At 43.6% G+C, this 16,726-nt stretch overlaps 1 protein-coding gene across 1 annotated transcript; it reads left to right on the top strand.

Annotated features, from left to right (window-relative positions):
- Positions 1-953: 953 nt before the first annotated feature.
- Positions 954-1,894, top strand: LOC308428716 (high mobility group protein B1-like; the record flags this gene model as incomplete). Its single annotated transcript, XM_080927294.1, has 1 exon — positions 954-1,894. The coding sequence occupies one exon, from the start codon at positions 954-956 to the stop codon at positions 1,599-1,601; it is 648 nt and encodes a 215-aa protein (XP_080783420.1). The 3' UTR covers positions 1,602-1,894.
- Positions 1,895-16,726: the final 14,832 nt, after the last annotated feature.

Raw genomic sequence — 16,726 nt, 5'->3', positions numbered from 1 at the left:
GGAGATAGCTCAATAGGAAACATACTTACACTGGAAGCAGGAGGAAGCCACAAAAGGAGAAGCCGAGAACAGTGGCTCAAAACTGTAATCCCAGAGCACCAGAGAAGCAGACAGAACAGCCGGCCACCAACCTGCTCAGCAAGTTGTCGGGCAAGTGAGGAACCCAGTCTCTCAAAAGAAGGTGGTTCAGCTGAGGTTGATCCGTGATCTCCACATGCACGTGCAACACTGGCATATGCACCTTCATATACACACATAAACACACACACACACACACTCATACAACAAGTTTCATATTTTTAACAAAAATGATGAATATCATATCCAAATACCGTTTACTGCAGTGTTGTGATCCTCTTTGAACTCTAGTAAGCCTTTTGTCTCCCTTTCAATACACAGATGTATATATAATAGACAACTACCTCTGTGTGTAAGTATAGACTCATGAATGGAGGTGTCTATGTAAACACACACACACACACACACACACCTTTTGCACCTAAAGAATTTGAGGTTATTTATATAGACATGACCCCTCTTCCTTTATGCTCATTTATGGAATGTTAAGAACTAGAGCAATCTTTAACAATCAAATCATGTCTATTAAGAAATATGAAAAACATCATCATTACAGTGCTCTGTTTTCCTCGGGTTCTTATTGCAATCTCCCTGGTGGTCCAAATCATGCCACTCACACTATTATTTTTATGGTCTGGGTTCATCCTAAGTTTGCTCATTGTATTTGGTTGTTGCTTGCGTTAACCAGGTTTTGGTTACTGTGATAAAATAGCACAAATGGATGTTACAGAGCAGAGAGAGTGAGGAGGCTGTGTCTGGCTCCCGCTCTCACAGACATTGCAGTACATTGAGCTTCATAGAGACAGCGCCGGGGCGAGCGAGAGCCAGACGGGCACTGGGCGACTCTGTGCCTCGAGGAGGAAAATCAGCTAAACATGGGTAAAGGAGATCCTAAGAAGCCGAGAGGCAAGATGTCCTCATATGCATTCTTTGTGCAAACCTGCCGGGAGGAGCACAAGAAGAAGCACCCGGATGCTTCTGTCAACTTCTCAGAGTTCTCCAAGAAGTGCTCAGAGAGGTGGGAGACCATGTCTGCTAAAGAAAAGGGGAAATTTGAGGATATGGCAAAGGCTGACAAGGCTCGTTATGAAAGAGAAATGAAAACCTACATCCCCCCAAAAGGGGAGACCAAAAAGAAGTTCAAGGACCCCAATGCACCCAAGAGGCCTCCTTCGGCCTTCTTCTTGTTCTGTTCTGAGTACCGCCCAAAAATCAAAGGTGAGCATCCTGGCTTATCCATTGGTGATGTCCCAAAGAAACCAGGAGAGATGTGGAACAGCACTGCCGCGGATGACCAGCAGCCCTGTGAGAAGAAGGCCGCCAAGCTGAAGGAGAAGTACGAGAAGGATATTGCTGCCTACAGAGCTAAAGGAAAACCTGATGCAGCGAAAAAGGGGGTGGTCAAGGCTGAAAAGAGCAAGAAAAAGAAGGAAGAAGAAGATGATGAGGAGGATGAAGAAGATGAGGAAGAGGAGGAAGAAGAGGAAAACGAAGATGAAGAAGAAGATGATGATGATGAATAAGTTGGTTCTAGCGCAGTTTTTTTTTCTTGTCTATAAAGCATTTAACCCCCCTGTACACAACTCACTCCTTTTAAAGAAAAAAAAATTGAAATGTAAGGCTGTGTAAGATTTGTTTTTAAACTGTACAGTGTCTTTTTTGTATAGTTAACACACTACCGAATGTGTCTTTAGATAGCCCTGTCCTGGTGGTATTTTCAATAGCCACTAACCTTGCCTGGTACAGTCTGGGGGTTGTAAATTGGCATGGAAATTTAAAGCAGGTTCTTGTTGGTGCACAGCACAAATTAGTTATATATGGGGACAGTAGTTTGGTTTTCTTTTTTTTTTTTTTCTTTTTTTTTCCGTTTTTTTTTTTTCTTTTGGTTTTATTTTGGGTTTTTTTTTTTTTTCTTCATCTTCAGTTGTCTCTGATGCAGCTTATAAGAAGATAATTGTTCTGTTAACTGAATACCACTCTGTAATTGCAAAAAAAAAAAAAAAAAAAAAAAAAAAAAATTGCGGCTGTTTTGTTGACATTCTGAATGCTTCTAAGTAAATACAATTTTTTTTATTAAAAAAAAATATAGCACAAATGACCAAGAACATCTTACAAAGGGGAAGGAGAGGCCAGGAAGTGGAGTGGGCTATGAGGCCCACTGATACACTCCCAAAGCTTCTATAGCCTTTATAAATAGCACCACCTGCTGGGGACCAGTTGTTCAAACACACAAGCCTATGTGGACACTTCTCGTTCAAACCATCACGGTCATTTTACATAGATGATGTCTGGATAGTGTGTTGCATGCAGGTGATCCCAGCACTTTAGTAGTGGAGGAAGGAGGACTGGGAGCTCAAGGTTGTCCTCAACTGCACAGCAGGTTGGAGGTTAACCTGAGCAACATGAGATTCTAGCTCCAAAAAATCCCAAGCAAGATCAAACAAAAGTAAACCCAAAGCTAACAGAGCTTGTGTGGTGAAGGAAGCCAGGGCTTGATCTCTCCTTTGCTTTTTATTTTAACTTTTTAACTGAGACAAATTTCTGTAACAATAACTTTAAGATGGTTAGGATGGTGAGGTTAACCCATTTACTAGAATGTAATTTAGTTGCGTTTAGCAAACCTACACCATGGTTAAATATCCACTGTTTAAGTCTAGAAGATTCCTATCCACCAGGCAGACATCTCCCATTCCTAAGACCCAGGTCCTGGTAGCCAGGGATCCTCCTTCTGCCTCTGTCTAATCCAGACATTTCATAGAATTGGAACACATGAACTTTTTAGGGGGTCTAAGTTCTTCCACATTTAGTGTTTTCTAGATTCACCCATGCTGCAGTGTGTCTCAGAATTCTGTTCCTTTTCATGGCAGAATAGTATTCTCTTACATAGATAAGATTACATCCATCAGTTGATGTTGGATTTTTAAAGCTTTTTTGACTTGTACACACTGCCCTTTCAGACATTTACATATAAGTCTTTGTGTGAATATCAAGTGTGTGTGGTCTGTATATGTTATGTAAGTATGTGCATTCATGTGCTTGTACAGGGATGCCTCAGGTTGACATCGGTACCTTCTTTGGTCATTCTGTTTGTTTGTTTATTTATTTATTTATAGATAGCATCTCTTCCTGGACCTGAAACTCATTGATTGGCTAGCAAAGACAGGATGCCATGTATGAGTATTGTTTATGAGTTATTTGTTTTTATTTTATAGGTATAAGTGTTTTGCTCTTTTCTTCCCCAGTCCTGAGGAGAGAAGCATACATCACCCTGCGTTTGTGTGGTACTAGTGATCAAACCCAGGGCCTCTTGTATCCTAGGGTGAGCACTCAACCAACTGAGTCCCACCCCAACCCTACTGATCAGTTTGTAGATACGGAATCCATGTTTGTACTCCTGTGGCAGATCTCACTTGCCGTTTTGAAACATGCACCTGTAGTCCACTACCCAGTTCAGTTTGCTAGCGTCCCACTCATGGATTCCTGCATCTGTGTCCATTCAGTCTGCCCGCTGATGTTTTCTTTCTGCTTTGTGTTGGGAAGAATATTGACCTCATGTCATGAATGTTTTTAGAGATCTCTGATCAGAATCTGTGTTAATTATTCTTTAAACATTTGGGAGAATTATTAGAAAAGCCACCTGACTTGGAGCTTCTGTTTATTAGAAGCCATTTAATTACCCCTTTAACCTATCACTATCATCACCATCATCATTTTTACTGTGGGGAGTGGACTAGGTCCTGAGTGAATGTGTACTGTTGGACCAATGCCTCAGGCCCATGAAAATGACAAAGCCTTCCCCTGTCCGTGTGTGTGTGTGTGTGTGTGTGTGTGTGTGTGTGTGTGTGTGTGTGTAGGAAATGACAACTGCAGCTTCCTCCTCTCAGATATTTATAGCTCAAGACTAATCCCTGAGAGATCTTCCATTGAGACTAGATAACCCTCCTCCTTTTGCTGAACCTAATGAATGTACTGTTTCCACATTGTATTGTTGATGCCCTCCGTCAGAGCAAGTGCCGCTCACCCAGTTCCAGGTTGCTTCTCTGAGCCTGCTGTTTCTATATTCTTACCCTTCCCCAGTCAGGTTTCCAGGACCAAGCATGCAGAATGCTGCTTACTAGCATCATCATCATCATCATCATCGTCATCACCATCGTCATCACCATCGCCAACATCAGCAACAGCATCAACATTATCATCAACATCATCATCTATGAATGAACGATTTTCCTCCATGTAAGTCTATGCAACATGTACAAGCAATGCTCAGAGAGGCCAGAAGAAAGCATTGAAGTCGGAGTTGCAGATGGTTCTAAGCAACCAGATATTGGTGCCAGGAACTAAAATTAGGTCTTCAAGAGTAGTGTACACATTCTCAACCCCTGAGCCATCTCTCCATCCCCCTTTTTAGTGAAGGAGTTCACAGCTCTAAATTTCCCTCTGAGCATGCTTTACCACTCATAAATTTTGATGTGTTGTGTTTTGAGGAGATACTTTGTATGTTTTCTATATTTCACTCCATTAAGTCTTGTTTTGTAGTCCAATACACTGTTTATCCTAAAGACTGTTCCAAATCCACTGGGAAGAACATGTGTCCTGCCATTGCCATGACAGGTGGCGTAGAGTGTGCTATACGGGTGTCTGCTAAGTTGACTGTCTTTATGATGCCTCACAGGTCTTGGTTCCTTTCTCTTTCTAATTGTTCTGCCCATTATTGACGATCACGCATTGAAGACTCCAGCTAGGAAGGAAGAACTCTGATCTTCAACTCAAGTTGCTAGTATTTACTTCCTCTATTCTGGAGCTCTGTCGTTAGGTGCATATATGACGATAATCATAGTGACCCTTTTATCATCACTTAATGTATTTCCTTGTGTTTAAAAAAAATTTCTCTGTGTGTGTGTGTGTGTGTGTGTGTATGTGTGTACATTTGTTATACTGTGGATGTGTGCGTGTGTAGTTGAAAGGATGTGGGGATTGAATTCAGATCATCAGCGTTGGAGGTAGATGTCTGCCCACTGAGCCATTTGCATTGCTGATATCAGTACAGGCTTTTCAGCGCTCTTATGCTACTTTTGCACATAGAATCTTCTTCTATCCTTTTACTTCCAACCTATTTCTGTCTTTCCATTTAAGATGAATCTCTTATATACACTGCGTAGTCAGGTCATTTAAAAAGCCCATTCTTCCAATCTTCTACCATTTAATTGGATAGTTTAACCCACTTACATTTAATGTAATTATTATTAAGGAATAATTTACTTTTATAATTTTACTCCGTTACTGTCTTATTTTTATTACATAAACCATTTTCATTTCTCTGTCATTTATCTCACTGTATATTTTAAAGTTATTTTCTTAGTATTTTCCCTGGGGATTACAATTAACATATAATTTATAACACTCTATCTTAGAATTCATACTGACTTTATTTCAAAATTATACAAGAATTCTGTCTCTCCATAGCCTCACCTCCTGCTGTATATCTTTCTAAAATGTTGCCTACTAACATAGATTGATCATTATTATAACAAATATATAAATAGTATTTAACATGTTTATATTTAAATTTTATGGAAAAATAATGTAGAAGCCAATCACACAGTAACACCATCTTTTATATACGTGCATAGATACCTATATAGATGTATAGCTGCCTATGTAGTCATTCAGCTCTGTTCTTGTCCATATGTGGGTTATTTTTTTTTTTTTTTTTGGATTTTGTTTGTTTGTTTGTTTCTTTTTGGTTTTTTTGTTTTTTTATATTATTGTCCAATGTCCTTCAATCTCAGCCTAAAGGCCCCCCTTTCTCCATCACATACAGTGTCTTTTCACCACTTATAGGCTGGGACTTTAAAAGTGCCCGCTTTTTGTATTTAAAACAACAGACACAACTGTCCTTTCAATACTTCAGCCCCTCCATGAGTTCCAGTGTGGAGAATTCCATCTTTTTCAGATATCTACCCTGACTCCCCTAAGTAAAACTTCATGCTCATGTTTCCTGTTGAACACAGGTCTAGACACCTGGTAACTGAGGTACATCCATCATCCAGACAGGTAAAGGAGATTAGCACCGGCTCTTAGATGCTCAGATGAAAGATTCGTCAGAAACACCCTTTAGCATTCCCCTGTGTGGGTCTGGGAAGAGCTGAGTAAAGGCAGATATAGACAAGCTGTGATGCCTGGGCAGAAGGTTGTCCTGGGTCAGGAAGCCTATGTGGAGGCCAATCCCCTGCCTGCCAGAGGGGGCTCTGCCATCTTATGGGGTGAGCATTTCAATGCTGTTTGACATGAGTAAAAATGAGGGGTGGGATGTGAACTGGGCTCGGGACACATCGTGGTCAGGCAACAATAACCCAAGGACTCTACTGGGTTGGGGTAGGAGAGTAAGCCAGATGAGGATGTCCAAGGCACTTGGTATGAGGGCTTGGTGTGAAGTAACTAAGGATCTTCACAAACAGGACACCCTGGGACGTCACTGTCCTTGGGATGGGCACAGAAACTTGGCTTTGCTGGTAGCTTGGGGTTGGAGGGCTGAGAACATTTGGAGCCTATCTAGAGAAAGATTTAGAGAGGGAGTGAAGAGATGGTACCTCTGAGGAGGAGAAGGAGTTCTGTGCGGGGTGGGGAAGACAGAGATGGACAAAGGCTGACTGAGAGAGGGAGAAAGAGAACAGTTAGCAAAGGAGCAAGTTGGAATTGAAAGGCGTCTGGCAACCTTGCCTTGCCTAGGAAATGATATTAACATTTTATTATTGTAAGGTGAGCTTTTTAAAACGGAATTTTAAATGTTACCCTGCTGTTCGGGAACACAAAAACCTTTAATTTTATGCAAATGAACAGCAAGGCGCTGAGCGCTTAATGTAAACGAACACTTTCTTTGTAGGAGAGGTTGGAAGGGAGAGGGAAAAAAAAATTCCCCAGGATTCTTTAATTGCTGTCTGAAATTATGTAAATCCCAGCATCAGGCAGAGCACAATTACCCCGCGGCCCTCCCTGCCAGCGCTGCTAATGTCTAACAAAATATCTGTGGGTGACATTTAGACGGGGTAATGCAAATGAGAATTAATTTTTTCCAAGACAAAGGGCAGCTGAAAGATCAGCTCATTCGTATACAGGAGCTGAGGAAAGAGCTCACAAAGCTGGGGGTGGGGTAGAGGATGCCCCCCCAACAGGGGTACCCTTTTGGGCCTGGGTCCCTGGGAACGCTGGCCACCCGGAGCCTCAGGTTACTAACCCTCTGATTGTATTCCCAGGCAGTTTTTCATAGAAATTGGGTTAACACATGTAAATAGTCATTTTAAAAATATATGTTCCTGCTCACATAGGTGACCCGGCCTAAACTGGGCTGTTGGTACTTTCGAAAACTCGCTTATTGCTTGCTCAGGGCAGTGTTGAAGGTATTCGCAGAAACTTAGATGGATGCGGAGCCGGGGTGGGGTGGGGTGGGGTGGGAGATGTTTCCATCCTTTGGCCAAAGGCGCAAAGGCTGATGGTAAACTGCAGAGGAAGAACTCGTCCGTTTTCCCTCCTCCCTTCACCCTTCCCTCCATGTTCTTTCCACTTAAAACATTTTCCATCTTCTAAAAATGGGTTTTAGTAAAGGAGGCTTGACAGGGCAACCCAGAGCCCCAATGTAGCCCCCACGTGAAGTTCTTTTCTCTGCCCGGAACCCCTCACACAAAGCCGGCTCCTACCCAACATTCTACACACGCCTGACTTCCTGCCAGCACCGGCCCTGCCCCTCCCAGCCGTGAAGGTGCCCACCTTGACTTCCCAGCATTTCCCAAAGAGGTCAAGCTCTCCCAAACCCCTGTCCTGCTTGGGCCTCTGATTCAGGATTCTGGAACTTTCCATGCCCTTTGCTCAGAGAATGGCTCGGGAGTCTGCATAAGCACGGGGAGACTGAGGGTCAAGGTGAACACGGTGGTTCGTGCCCCAAAAAGGTGAACCAAGAGGTGTGATGATTCTAATAAATCCTGCAGGCTGAAAATACACCTCAGACTGGAGGAAACTTGTTGGGAGAGGAGCAGGCGTAGGGGTTTGTGGGTCAGGAACACTCTTCTCTTAGCCTCTTATTCAGTGGGCCCCACACCTAAAATTCCACAGAGTATTGTAACTTCCATTGCGGATGTTCTGGGTAACCCGCCCCTTCCGTGCTCTCTGAAGGACGTTCTGGGTATTCTTCACATCCAAGGCAGCCAATTCCCCTCTAAAGCCAAGACGGTTCCTGAAGTTACCCACTCTAAAAAGATGTGTTGTCTGTTCAATAGATTTGAAAGACTGAGCCGATGTTTAATCTGTTTTTCTCCTTAAAGTCACTTTAAACCGTTGTGGAATTTCTTCCCACTTCTCATCTGCAAAGTGAGCTCATTCCAGCCTGCTAAAACCAGGTTACAGCAACGCTTTTGAATTCTTCTGGAGCATAAAGAATTCCCTTTTTCATTTTTTAAAAGAACAACACCCACACAATTCCTCTCCCCACCCCCCCAAGGTCTAAGCGGGAGAAAGGAATTACCCTGGACACATCGCACAGAGGAGACTGACTGGGAGCTGGTTGCCCAGGTGACAGAGGGTGGAGAAGCTGGCAAGACAGTGGGGCAGTGCTGCAGTGGCAGTAGTTACAATCTCTTGCTGTAAGAGGGACACAGGAATGAGGTGTGTTCTGGGGACCAAAGGCAGAGGTAACCCTGTTAAGATGGCAGCTGTGGGGGAGACACGGTGGATGATGGAAGCACTCCCTAATGAGAGGGAAAGAGAAGAGAGGGAAGGAAAAAAGGAGGGATGATAGAAGGGTGGAAGGAAGGAGAGGGGGAGAAGGGAAGGAGGGAGAAGGGGAAGGGGGAAGGGAGGAGGAAGGGAAAGAGGAAGGGGGAATCTTCAAAATCAGTGATTGAATTACAGAAAACATAGGAGACAAAGAAACATGGCAGGAGACACTTAGCACATCCCAGGGTCCAGGTGACTCTGTGGTGCAACTGACCACGTTCTTTAGCAAGTAATTTGGAGGAAAATATGGGCACTGTCTTAGTTAGGGCCACTATTGCTGCAAGGAAACACCATGACCAAAGCGACTTGAAGAGAGAGAAAGGGTTTATTTGGCTGATATGTCACAGCCCACTGAAAGAAGGCAGTACAGGAACTCAAACAGGGCAAAAAGCTGAATGTACAAGCTGATGCAGAGACCATGGAGGGGTGCTGCTCACTGGCTTGCTCCCCATGGCTTGTCAGCCTGCTTTCTTATAGAACCCAGGACCACCAGCCCAGAGGTGGCACCACCCACTGCAGGCTGGATCCTCCCCACCAGTCACTAACTAAGAAAATGTCCTAGAGGCTTGCTGTGCTTGATTTCACGAAGGCACTCTCTCTACCGAGGCTCCCTTCTCTCTGGTCACTCTAGCTTGTGTCAGGTGCCATAAAACCACCTAGCACAGAATACTTAAAGACCCAAGATGCTTAGATCTTGGTCCAATAAATCAACTGTAAAAAATCATTTACAAAATCAAGGAAATTTCAACATTAACCAGGGTTCTCATGGCACCAAGGCATTATTGTAGATTTGGGGGAGGGTGCCACTGGACATTTTGATATTTTATCTTTACCTAGATAATTCTTTGCTTTCAGAACTAGGCATTGAACATTTTCCATTGAAATGATCTAGCACCAGTCTGGGATTTGGTTCAGGATAAAGCCATTGGACAGTGGGAAAGACTGAAGGGAAAATAACAAGAGTTGGTGGGACTCGGAGTGGAAACCACATGAATGGGACAGCAGAGGACAGCTGCTGGTCTCTCTAAGTCGGGACATGGTTAAAAGTTGTCTACAACACAAGTGTTCAGCATTGTAAAACAAAATAACGGGTCAAACTAACAGCAACTTTAGGGGAAGAGGGTGAATAATATTTATATTTATTGGCCCACAAAATAAAAATCATGTTGCTTGCTGCCAAGCCTAGAAACATGAGCTCAATCCCTGGGGCCCTCATGGTAAAAGGAAGGAAGATAGAAATGGATGCTTGCAAATGCACACACACACACACACACACACACAGAGAGACAGAGACAGAGACAGAGACAAGAGACAGAGAATTGTAGTACATCTTTTAAAATGTGTACTACCAAAGTAAATAAGATTCCTATATCTTGAGGAAGTTAAAGTCTAGTTATCTATAATTGTGTGTTTTATGTTTAAAAAAAATCTCCCTTTTAAACACTGTGTGAGAAACAGTGGGTTGGGGATGGGGGAATGTGTCAGTCAGTAAAGTGCTGACCATACAAGCATGAGGAGCCAGTTTCGGTCCCCAGCACCCAGACAGAAGCAGGGTGTGGTCATGCTCTTAATCCCAGTGCTGGGAAGGTTAAGACAGAAAGATTTGTGGGACTTGCTGGCTCGATGACGATGGTTTCAATGAATTCTCCTGAAGGCTCATGGATGTGAACACATGGTCTTCAGTTGGTGTTGCTATTTGGGAGGCTTAGTGGGTGTGGCCTTGAAGAAGGAGATGTGGCCTTGAAGAAGGAGGTATGGGGAAGGTGCTGGTTTAAAGACTTGAGTTACTTGTAGTCTGCTCTCCCTTATTCATGGTTGAAGTTCCAAGTGTGAGCTCTCAGCTGCTGAGCTGCCATGCTTTCCTGCCTCGATGGTGTTAGACTCTGGTACCTCTGGAACCGTGAATCCAAATAACTCTTCCTTCCATGAGTTGCACTGGTAGTAATGTTTTATCATAGGAATGGAAAAGTAACCAAGATTCCAGCCTACAAGTGATTGACAAATCCCAGGTCCTAGTAAGAGACCCTGACTCAAAAACAAGGTGGATGGCTTCTAAGAAAAAATACTTAAGGATGACCTCTGACCTAAACACAGACACAGACACACACACACACACACACACACACACTGTGATAATTTGAATAAACATGGCCCCATTAGCTCATATAGGGTCTGGCACTATTAGGAGGTGTGGCCTTGTTAGAGTAGGAAGTATGTCATTAGGGGGTTAGGTTTTGAAGTCTTAGAAGCTCAAGCCAGGCCTAGTGTCTCCCTTCCTGCTGCCAGCTGATCCAGATGTAGAACTCTCGGCTCCTTTTCCAGCACCATGTCACTACGCTTCCTGCCATGATAATGAATTAAACCTCTGAAACCATAAGCCAGTCCCAACTAAATGTTTTCCTTTATACAAGTCACAGTATCTCTGCACAGCAATAGAAACCCTAAGACACGCGTGCACAGGAACATGAACCTGCAAGCACACATCTGCAGATACACACATACAGTGAGTTAATATACCAGCTAGTTTCAAAATTGAATAGCTTTACTTCTGTACAAAACAATAACCATGTAGAATCTATAAATGAAAACCTTGTCATAAAAATCACAAGTAAGATACATTAACCGAAAAAGTTTTAAAAAAAAAATATAGAATCTATACAAAGAACATGCTAGTAAGTGGGGCTGGAGAAATGGTTCAATAGTTAACAGCAGAAAACAAGAGTTTGGCTCCTAGCACCCACACTGAACATCTCAAACCCTGTAACTCCAGCTCCAGGGTACCTGTGCTGGTTAATCTTTATCACTTTGGCACAAACTAGTACCCCCCCCCCCCATGAAGTAGGAACCTCAGTTGAGGAATTACCTCCATCGGATTGGCCTATGGGTCATTTTCTTGATTAATGATTGATGTGAAGGTGTCTAACCCCCTGTGGGTAGTGACATCCTCAGGCAGGTGACCCTGGGGTCTACAGGATAACAGGCTGAGAATTAAGAGTAGCAAGCCAGTAAGCAGCTGGCTTCTGCTTCAGCTCCTGCTTCCAGGAGCTCCAGTTCTTGCTCTGTTTGCGTTCCTGTCCTGACTTCCTTTCACGATGGACTGTGATCAGGATCTATAAACCAAATAAACATTTTCTTTGGCCATGATATTTCTCACAGCACTAGAAAGCAAAGTGTGATAGTGGGTACTGTAGATACAAATACCGCCACCCACACCAATGTCCCGTTCCATGGAGGATGCTTGACTTCTAAGCCTTGTTCTGATGATCCAGGAAGGAAGGAAGGGAGGAAGGAAGGAAGGAAGGGAGGAAGGAAGGAAGGAAGGGAGGGAGGAAGGAAGAAAGGAAGGAAGGAAGGGAGGGAGGGAGGGAGGGAGGAAGAAAGGAAGGAAAGAAAGAAGGAAAGTAAGAAAGAAGGGAAGAAAAATACTCACCTTCAGAGCCCCAAGCCGTAAGCAGAGCATGGTGCAGACTGGGAATTCATCCACATACACCAGCTCTCAAGCCAAGAAGCGCAGTCTGAAGTCTAGCATCTCACCAACACCTTCTACACCTTCTCTGGGAGAGGCAGTTTTTACTTTACCTTAGTGTCTTTCCCTGGTGCTGTGATAAAGCAACTTCAGCGAGAAGTGTGGCTTTGGCTCACAGTTCCAGAGGGATACAGTTCAGTACAGCAGGTAAGACATGGAAACAGGCAGGAAGGCACAGAGACATGACCAGGAAGCCAGCCGGTCACATTGCATCTGCACTCAGGAAGTGAAAATCAACAGGAAGTGGGGTCTGCCTATAAACCTATAAAGCCTCAATCCCCACCCCAGCGACTCACTTCCTATAGGAAGGCCCCACTTCCTAAAGCTCCCACTATCTTCCCAAATGGCATCCCCAGCTGAGGATGGAGGGTTCAGACACAAAGCCTATGAGGCAGACTTTATTTTTAAACCACAGTTTACCAAAACATCAGTAGGTAAAAGCCTAATGATTATGAGTCTACTTAGAAAGCCCAGGAAACATGCAAAGAGATGGTGTGCCCTGCAGAGTTGATGCAGAGGCGGAGGACGAGGGACTCAGACCACACACTTAGAAGCAGCATATAATTTGGAGGAATGAGACATTATCAAAACTTAAAAGGCAGATAAAAGGAATCACAAAAGAAACTTAAGGAAATAAAAATGTAATTGACCTGGGAAATTCAATGAATGGAATAAAACAGATTAGACATGGCCAGAGTAAGGAATCATGACCTGGGAGACAGAGCTGAACAAATTACCCAGGACGAGGTAGGGAGAGAAAGGAAATGGAAGTCATAAAATAAAAGCCATTACATATTGAGAATAGAGATATTATGTCTAAAAATGTGTAACCTTCAAAGTACCAGAAGGGGACAGTCAGATTAGGGATGTGTCTGCAGAGAGAGTATCTATTCTGAGAATCGATGCGGGACACAAATACTTCGATTCGGAGTCTGGAAAACCATGTTTGGGAAAAATAAGAAGAAATCTGCGATACACTCAAGGAACAGAGACTTGAGGCGTGGTGCTGTAAATAGAGAGCTTACAGTGCAGGCACAGGACTCTGGGGTTCCACTCCTGGCACTGCAAGCTGGAAGACAGACAGACAGATGAGGTACAGAAAGCAACGTGCAAAGGGAGACACAGAGAGAAATCAGGCAGCCCAAGTGACAACACAAACAATGTCTTAGTGCAGCCGCCTCCGGGGCCCAGGAGACAACTTAGCATACAGAATCTAGATTTAAGGTTGTGTGTGTGTGTATGTTTGCATGTGTGCACACACATGTGCAGGACATGAACACAGGAAGGAAACTGTGATGTCAGAGGAAGGAGGCAGGGGAAAGGGTGGGGCACAAAGGACAGGGGAGGAACCAGGACTAGTATATGACATAGGACATATCATGACATGCCAGATGTTGACTTAAGCAACCAACAGTTAAAATAGAGACTGCTGCTAGCACAGCCAAGGTGATTTCTATTAGTAGAATTTCACTCAGCTTTTCAGCAGTTAAAAAAGATTGCTTACTTTAAAAGGAAAGAGAACAGATTGTCCTCTGGATTCCATTCATACGGCAGAAGGACAAAACCAGTTCTTGGAAGTTGCCCTCTGACCTCCGCAGGTACACCATGGCACACGCAGATGCATACACAGAAAAAACACATAAAGATAACCCAAGAAATAAAGAAAAAAATGGCAACCAGGCATAGTGAGGAATGTCTATTGTTCCAGTGCTGGTTTAGGAAGCTGAGTTGGAAGTTCTGCTTGGGCTATGCAGGAGATCTAACCTAAAACAAATAAACAGCCAATCAAACAAAAAGAAAACAAATAAAATGATCTCATGGAGACTGTCTGAGCTACAGACAGAATTAAAGAACAAATAGCCTACCTAATACACCCGTGTCTCTGAATAAACATTTATCATAGAAAACAACAGCAAATTCATGGTTTGGGGGGCAGGGAGGAGATACTGAATACTGATGGTGTATCAGTCAGGTGGGATTGTCAGAGAGAGACCTTCAAGTGCGATGTTCAGATACTAATCTTAGAAGGCATTAAGCAACGCCCGTTAATTTTTATGGTCAAGCAAACACGTAAATACGTTGGTGTTTGTTTTGAGCCTTTTGGCTTGCCTGTTATGCATCAATAGATTAGTACAATTTATCCTACCTAACCTATTATTAAAAATGTATTTTTAAACCATTAAGGATGTTTGGTGCCGGTACATAAATAGTCACATAAAATAACAGAACACACTAAGGTTCCATGTTTGTGTGTGTGTTGGGGAGATAGGGAGATGGTTCTGGGGCTGAGGGGGCTTGCTCTGCAAATGTGAAGACCTGGGTTTGAATCTCAAGCATCTACGTGAAAAGCTAGGTGTGGCTGAAGTATGTCTATAACCCCAGCTTTGGGTGGTAGAGACAAGTGGACCCCAAGAGCACACTGGCCAGCCAGACTTGCCAAATAGCAAGATGTCAGGTCAGTGAGAGACCCTGTCTCAGGGGAATGTATCAGGACGAACAGAGCAAGACACCTGATTCCTGCTCTGGCCTCTGCCTGAATGTGCACCCTACAGTAGCACACACACACACACACACACACACACACACACACACACGAACATGCTTACACATGCACATGTGAACACATTGTCCAGAAGTGGTGTTGGAATAATTAGCTCTCATTTAGCTTAAACACTCAAACCCAAACCCGTCACTCTCCAGAACTGCTAGGTGCATGTCTGGATTCAGATTCTGTATAAAGCAAATGGTGGAACCGGGAAGGCAGAGACAGGCTGATTCTTGGGGTTTGCTGGCAGGTCGGTCTAGCCTGATCAGGGAGCCTCAGCAGTTAGAGATCCTGTCTCAAAACAAAACAAAACAAAACACAATGTGTATGTATGGCACCTGAGTTTGGCCTGTGGCCTCCACACTCAAGACCACATACCCACATAGGCATGTGCACTGACACTCACATGTGCACCCCGCACACATATGAACATACACGTGTGCAGCCTCACGCATAAATATGCATACACATAAATACACGACTATCAAATGCCACAGTCTCCTCAACATACTGAGCAGCTTTGCCATTTCCCTGGAGCTGTAAATTGCCTCCTGTGGGGGTGCTACTCACTTCTTACCCGATAGCCAACCTGCCCCACACATCCTTAGCCAGTGGCTGACAGGTATGTGGAGGCCAGAGGACAACCCCAGGTACTGTTCTCAGAAGAACTGCCTACTTCATTTTAAGACAGGGTCTCTCCCTGGCCTCGAGTCTGTCAACTAAGCTACACTAGACGTGGAAATGTCTACAATATGTCTCCTTCTGCCCTTCTAGCTAGGGATTGTAAGTGTGTGCTACCCCAGCTAGTTGTTTACACAGGTGGTGGGCATTAAACCCAGGACCTCACGAACCTGTTAGGCAAGTGCTCTACCACTGAGCTGCATCCAAGCCTGGATACTGAGTCTTGACATATCATGTGTCTTGCACACAGTATGCCTTCCCATTATTTCAGTCTCCTCTGTCTCTGAACAAAGGCTTGAGACAGTCTCCATCTAGAATCTCAGCAGTTTTTTTCCTATGTTACTGCTGAACAATTTATGGTGTGTTGCAATTGTAAACAGAAAATGCTTCCTGTTGCATCTTGCAACTGGTTATGGCCGGCGTGCAGGCAAAACTATTGATTTTCAAATATGTATCTAATATTTGATTGCTCATTTATCTAGGGAGCTTTTCGGTTTGTGTTTTTTATGTTTTCTGGGCCTGTGGTTGTATAAACTGAGCAGGGTGAGGACCTCATTCTTCTTCTGTCTGATGATTAAGCCTCTTATCTCCCCATATATTTTATAGCATTAAGCCTGTGTGCAGGGGAGGAGGGGTAAATAAAGGTAGAAATGGCCATGATTACTTTGTTTCTGGTTTCAGCATGAAGGCTATTGCCATGGTCCTGCAAGGACAATCCTACCATTACTTTTATAGTGTTCTATTTTGTATGTGAAGCGCAGGTGTGCTTCAATGTGCAGATAGGTATGCATACATATATGTGCACATGTGCTTAGAGGCTAGAGGCCAAAGCTGGGTACCTTTCTATTATTATTATTATTATTATTATTATTATTACTTATGTATATAGATATATTGCCTACAAGTTTGCTATATATCATGTGCATGCCCGGTGCCTGAGGAGGCCAGCGGAGCTCATCAGATCCCCTGCAACTGGAGTTGTACACAGTTGTGAGTCAACATGTTCTGAGAATAGAACCTGTGTCCTCTGGGAGAGCAGCAAGCTCCTATCACCTATGGGCCATCTCTCTAGCCCCTACCAAAGACTTAAAACTAGTAAATAATGTTAAATTCTATTTGATTTCAGATCT

This window comes from Micromys minutus (genome assembly GCF_963924665.1).
Source record: "Micromys minutus genome assembly, chromosome: 13".
Taxonomy (NCBI): domain Eukaryota; kingdom Metazoa; phylum Chordata; class Mammalia; order Rodentia; family Muridae; genus Micromys; species Micromys minutus.
The sequence above is the reverse complement of the archived record's forward strand: the minus strand, read 5'-3'. Positions and strand labels throughout refer to the sequence as shown.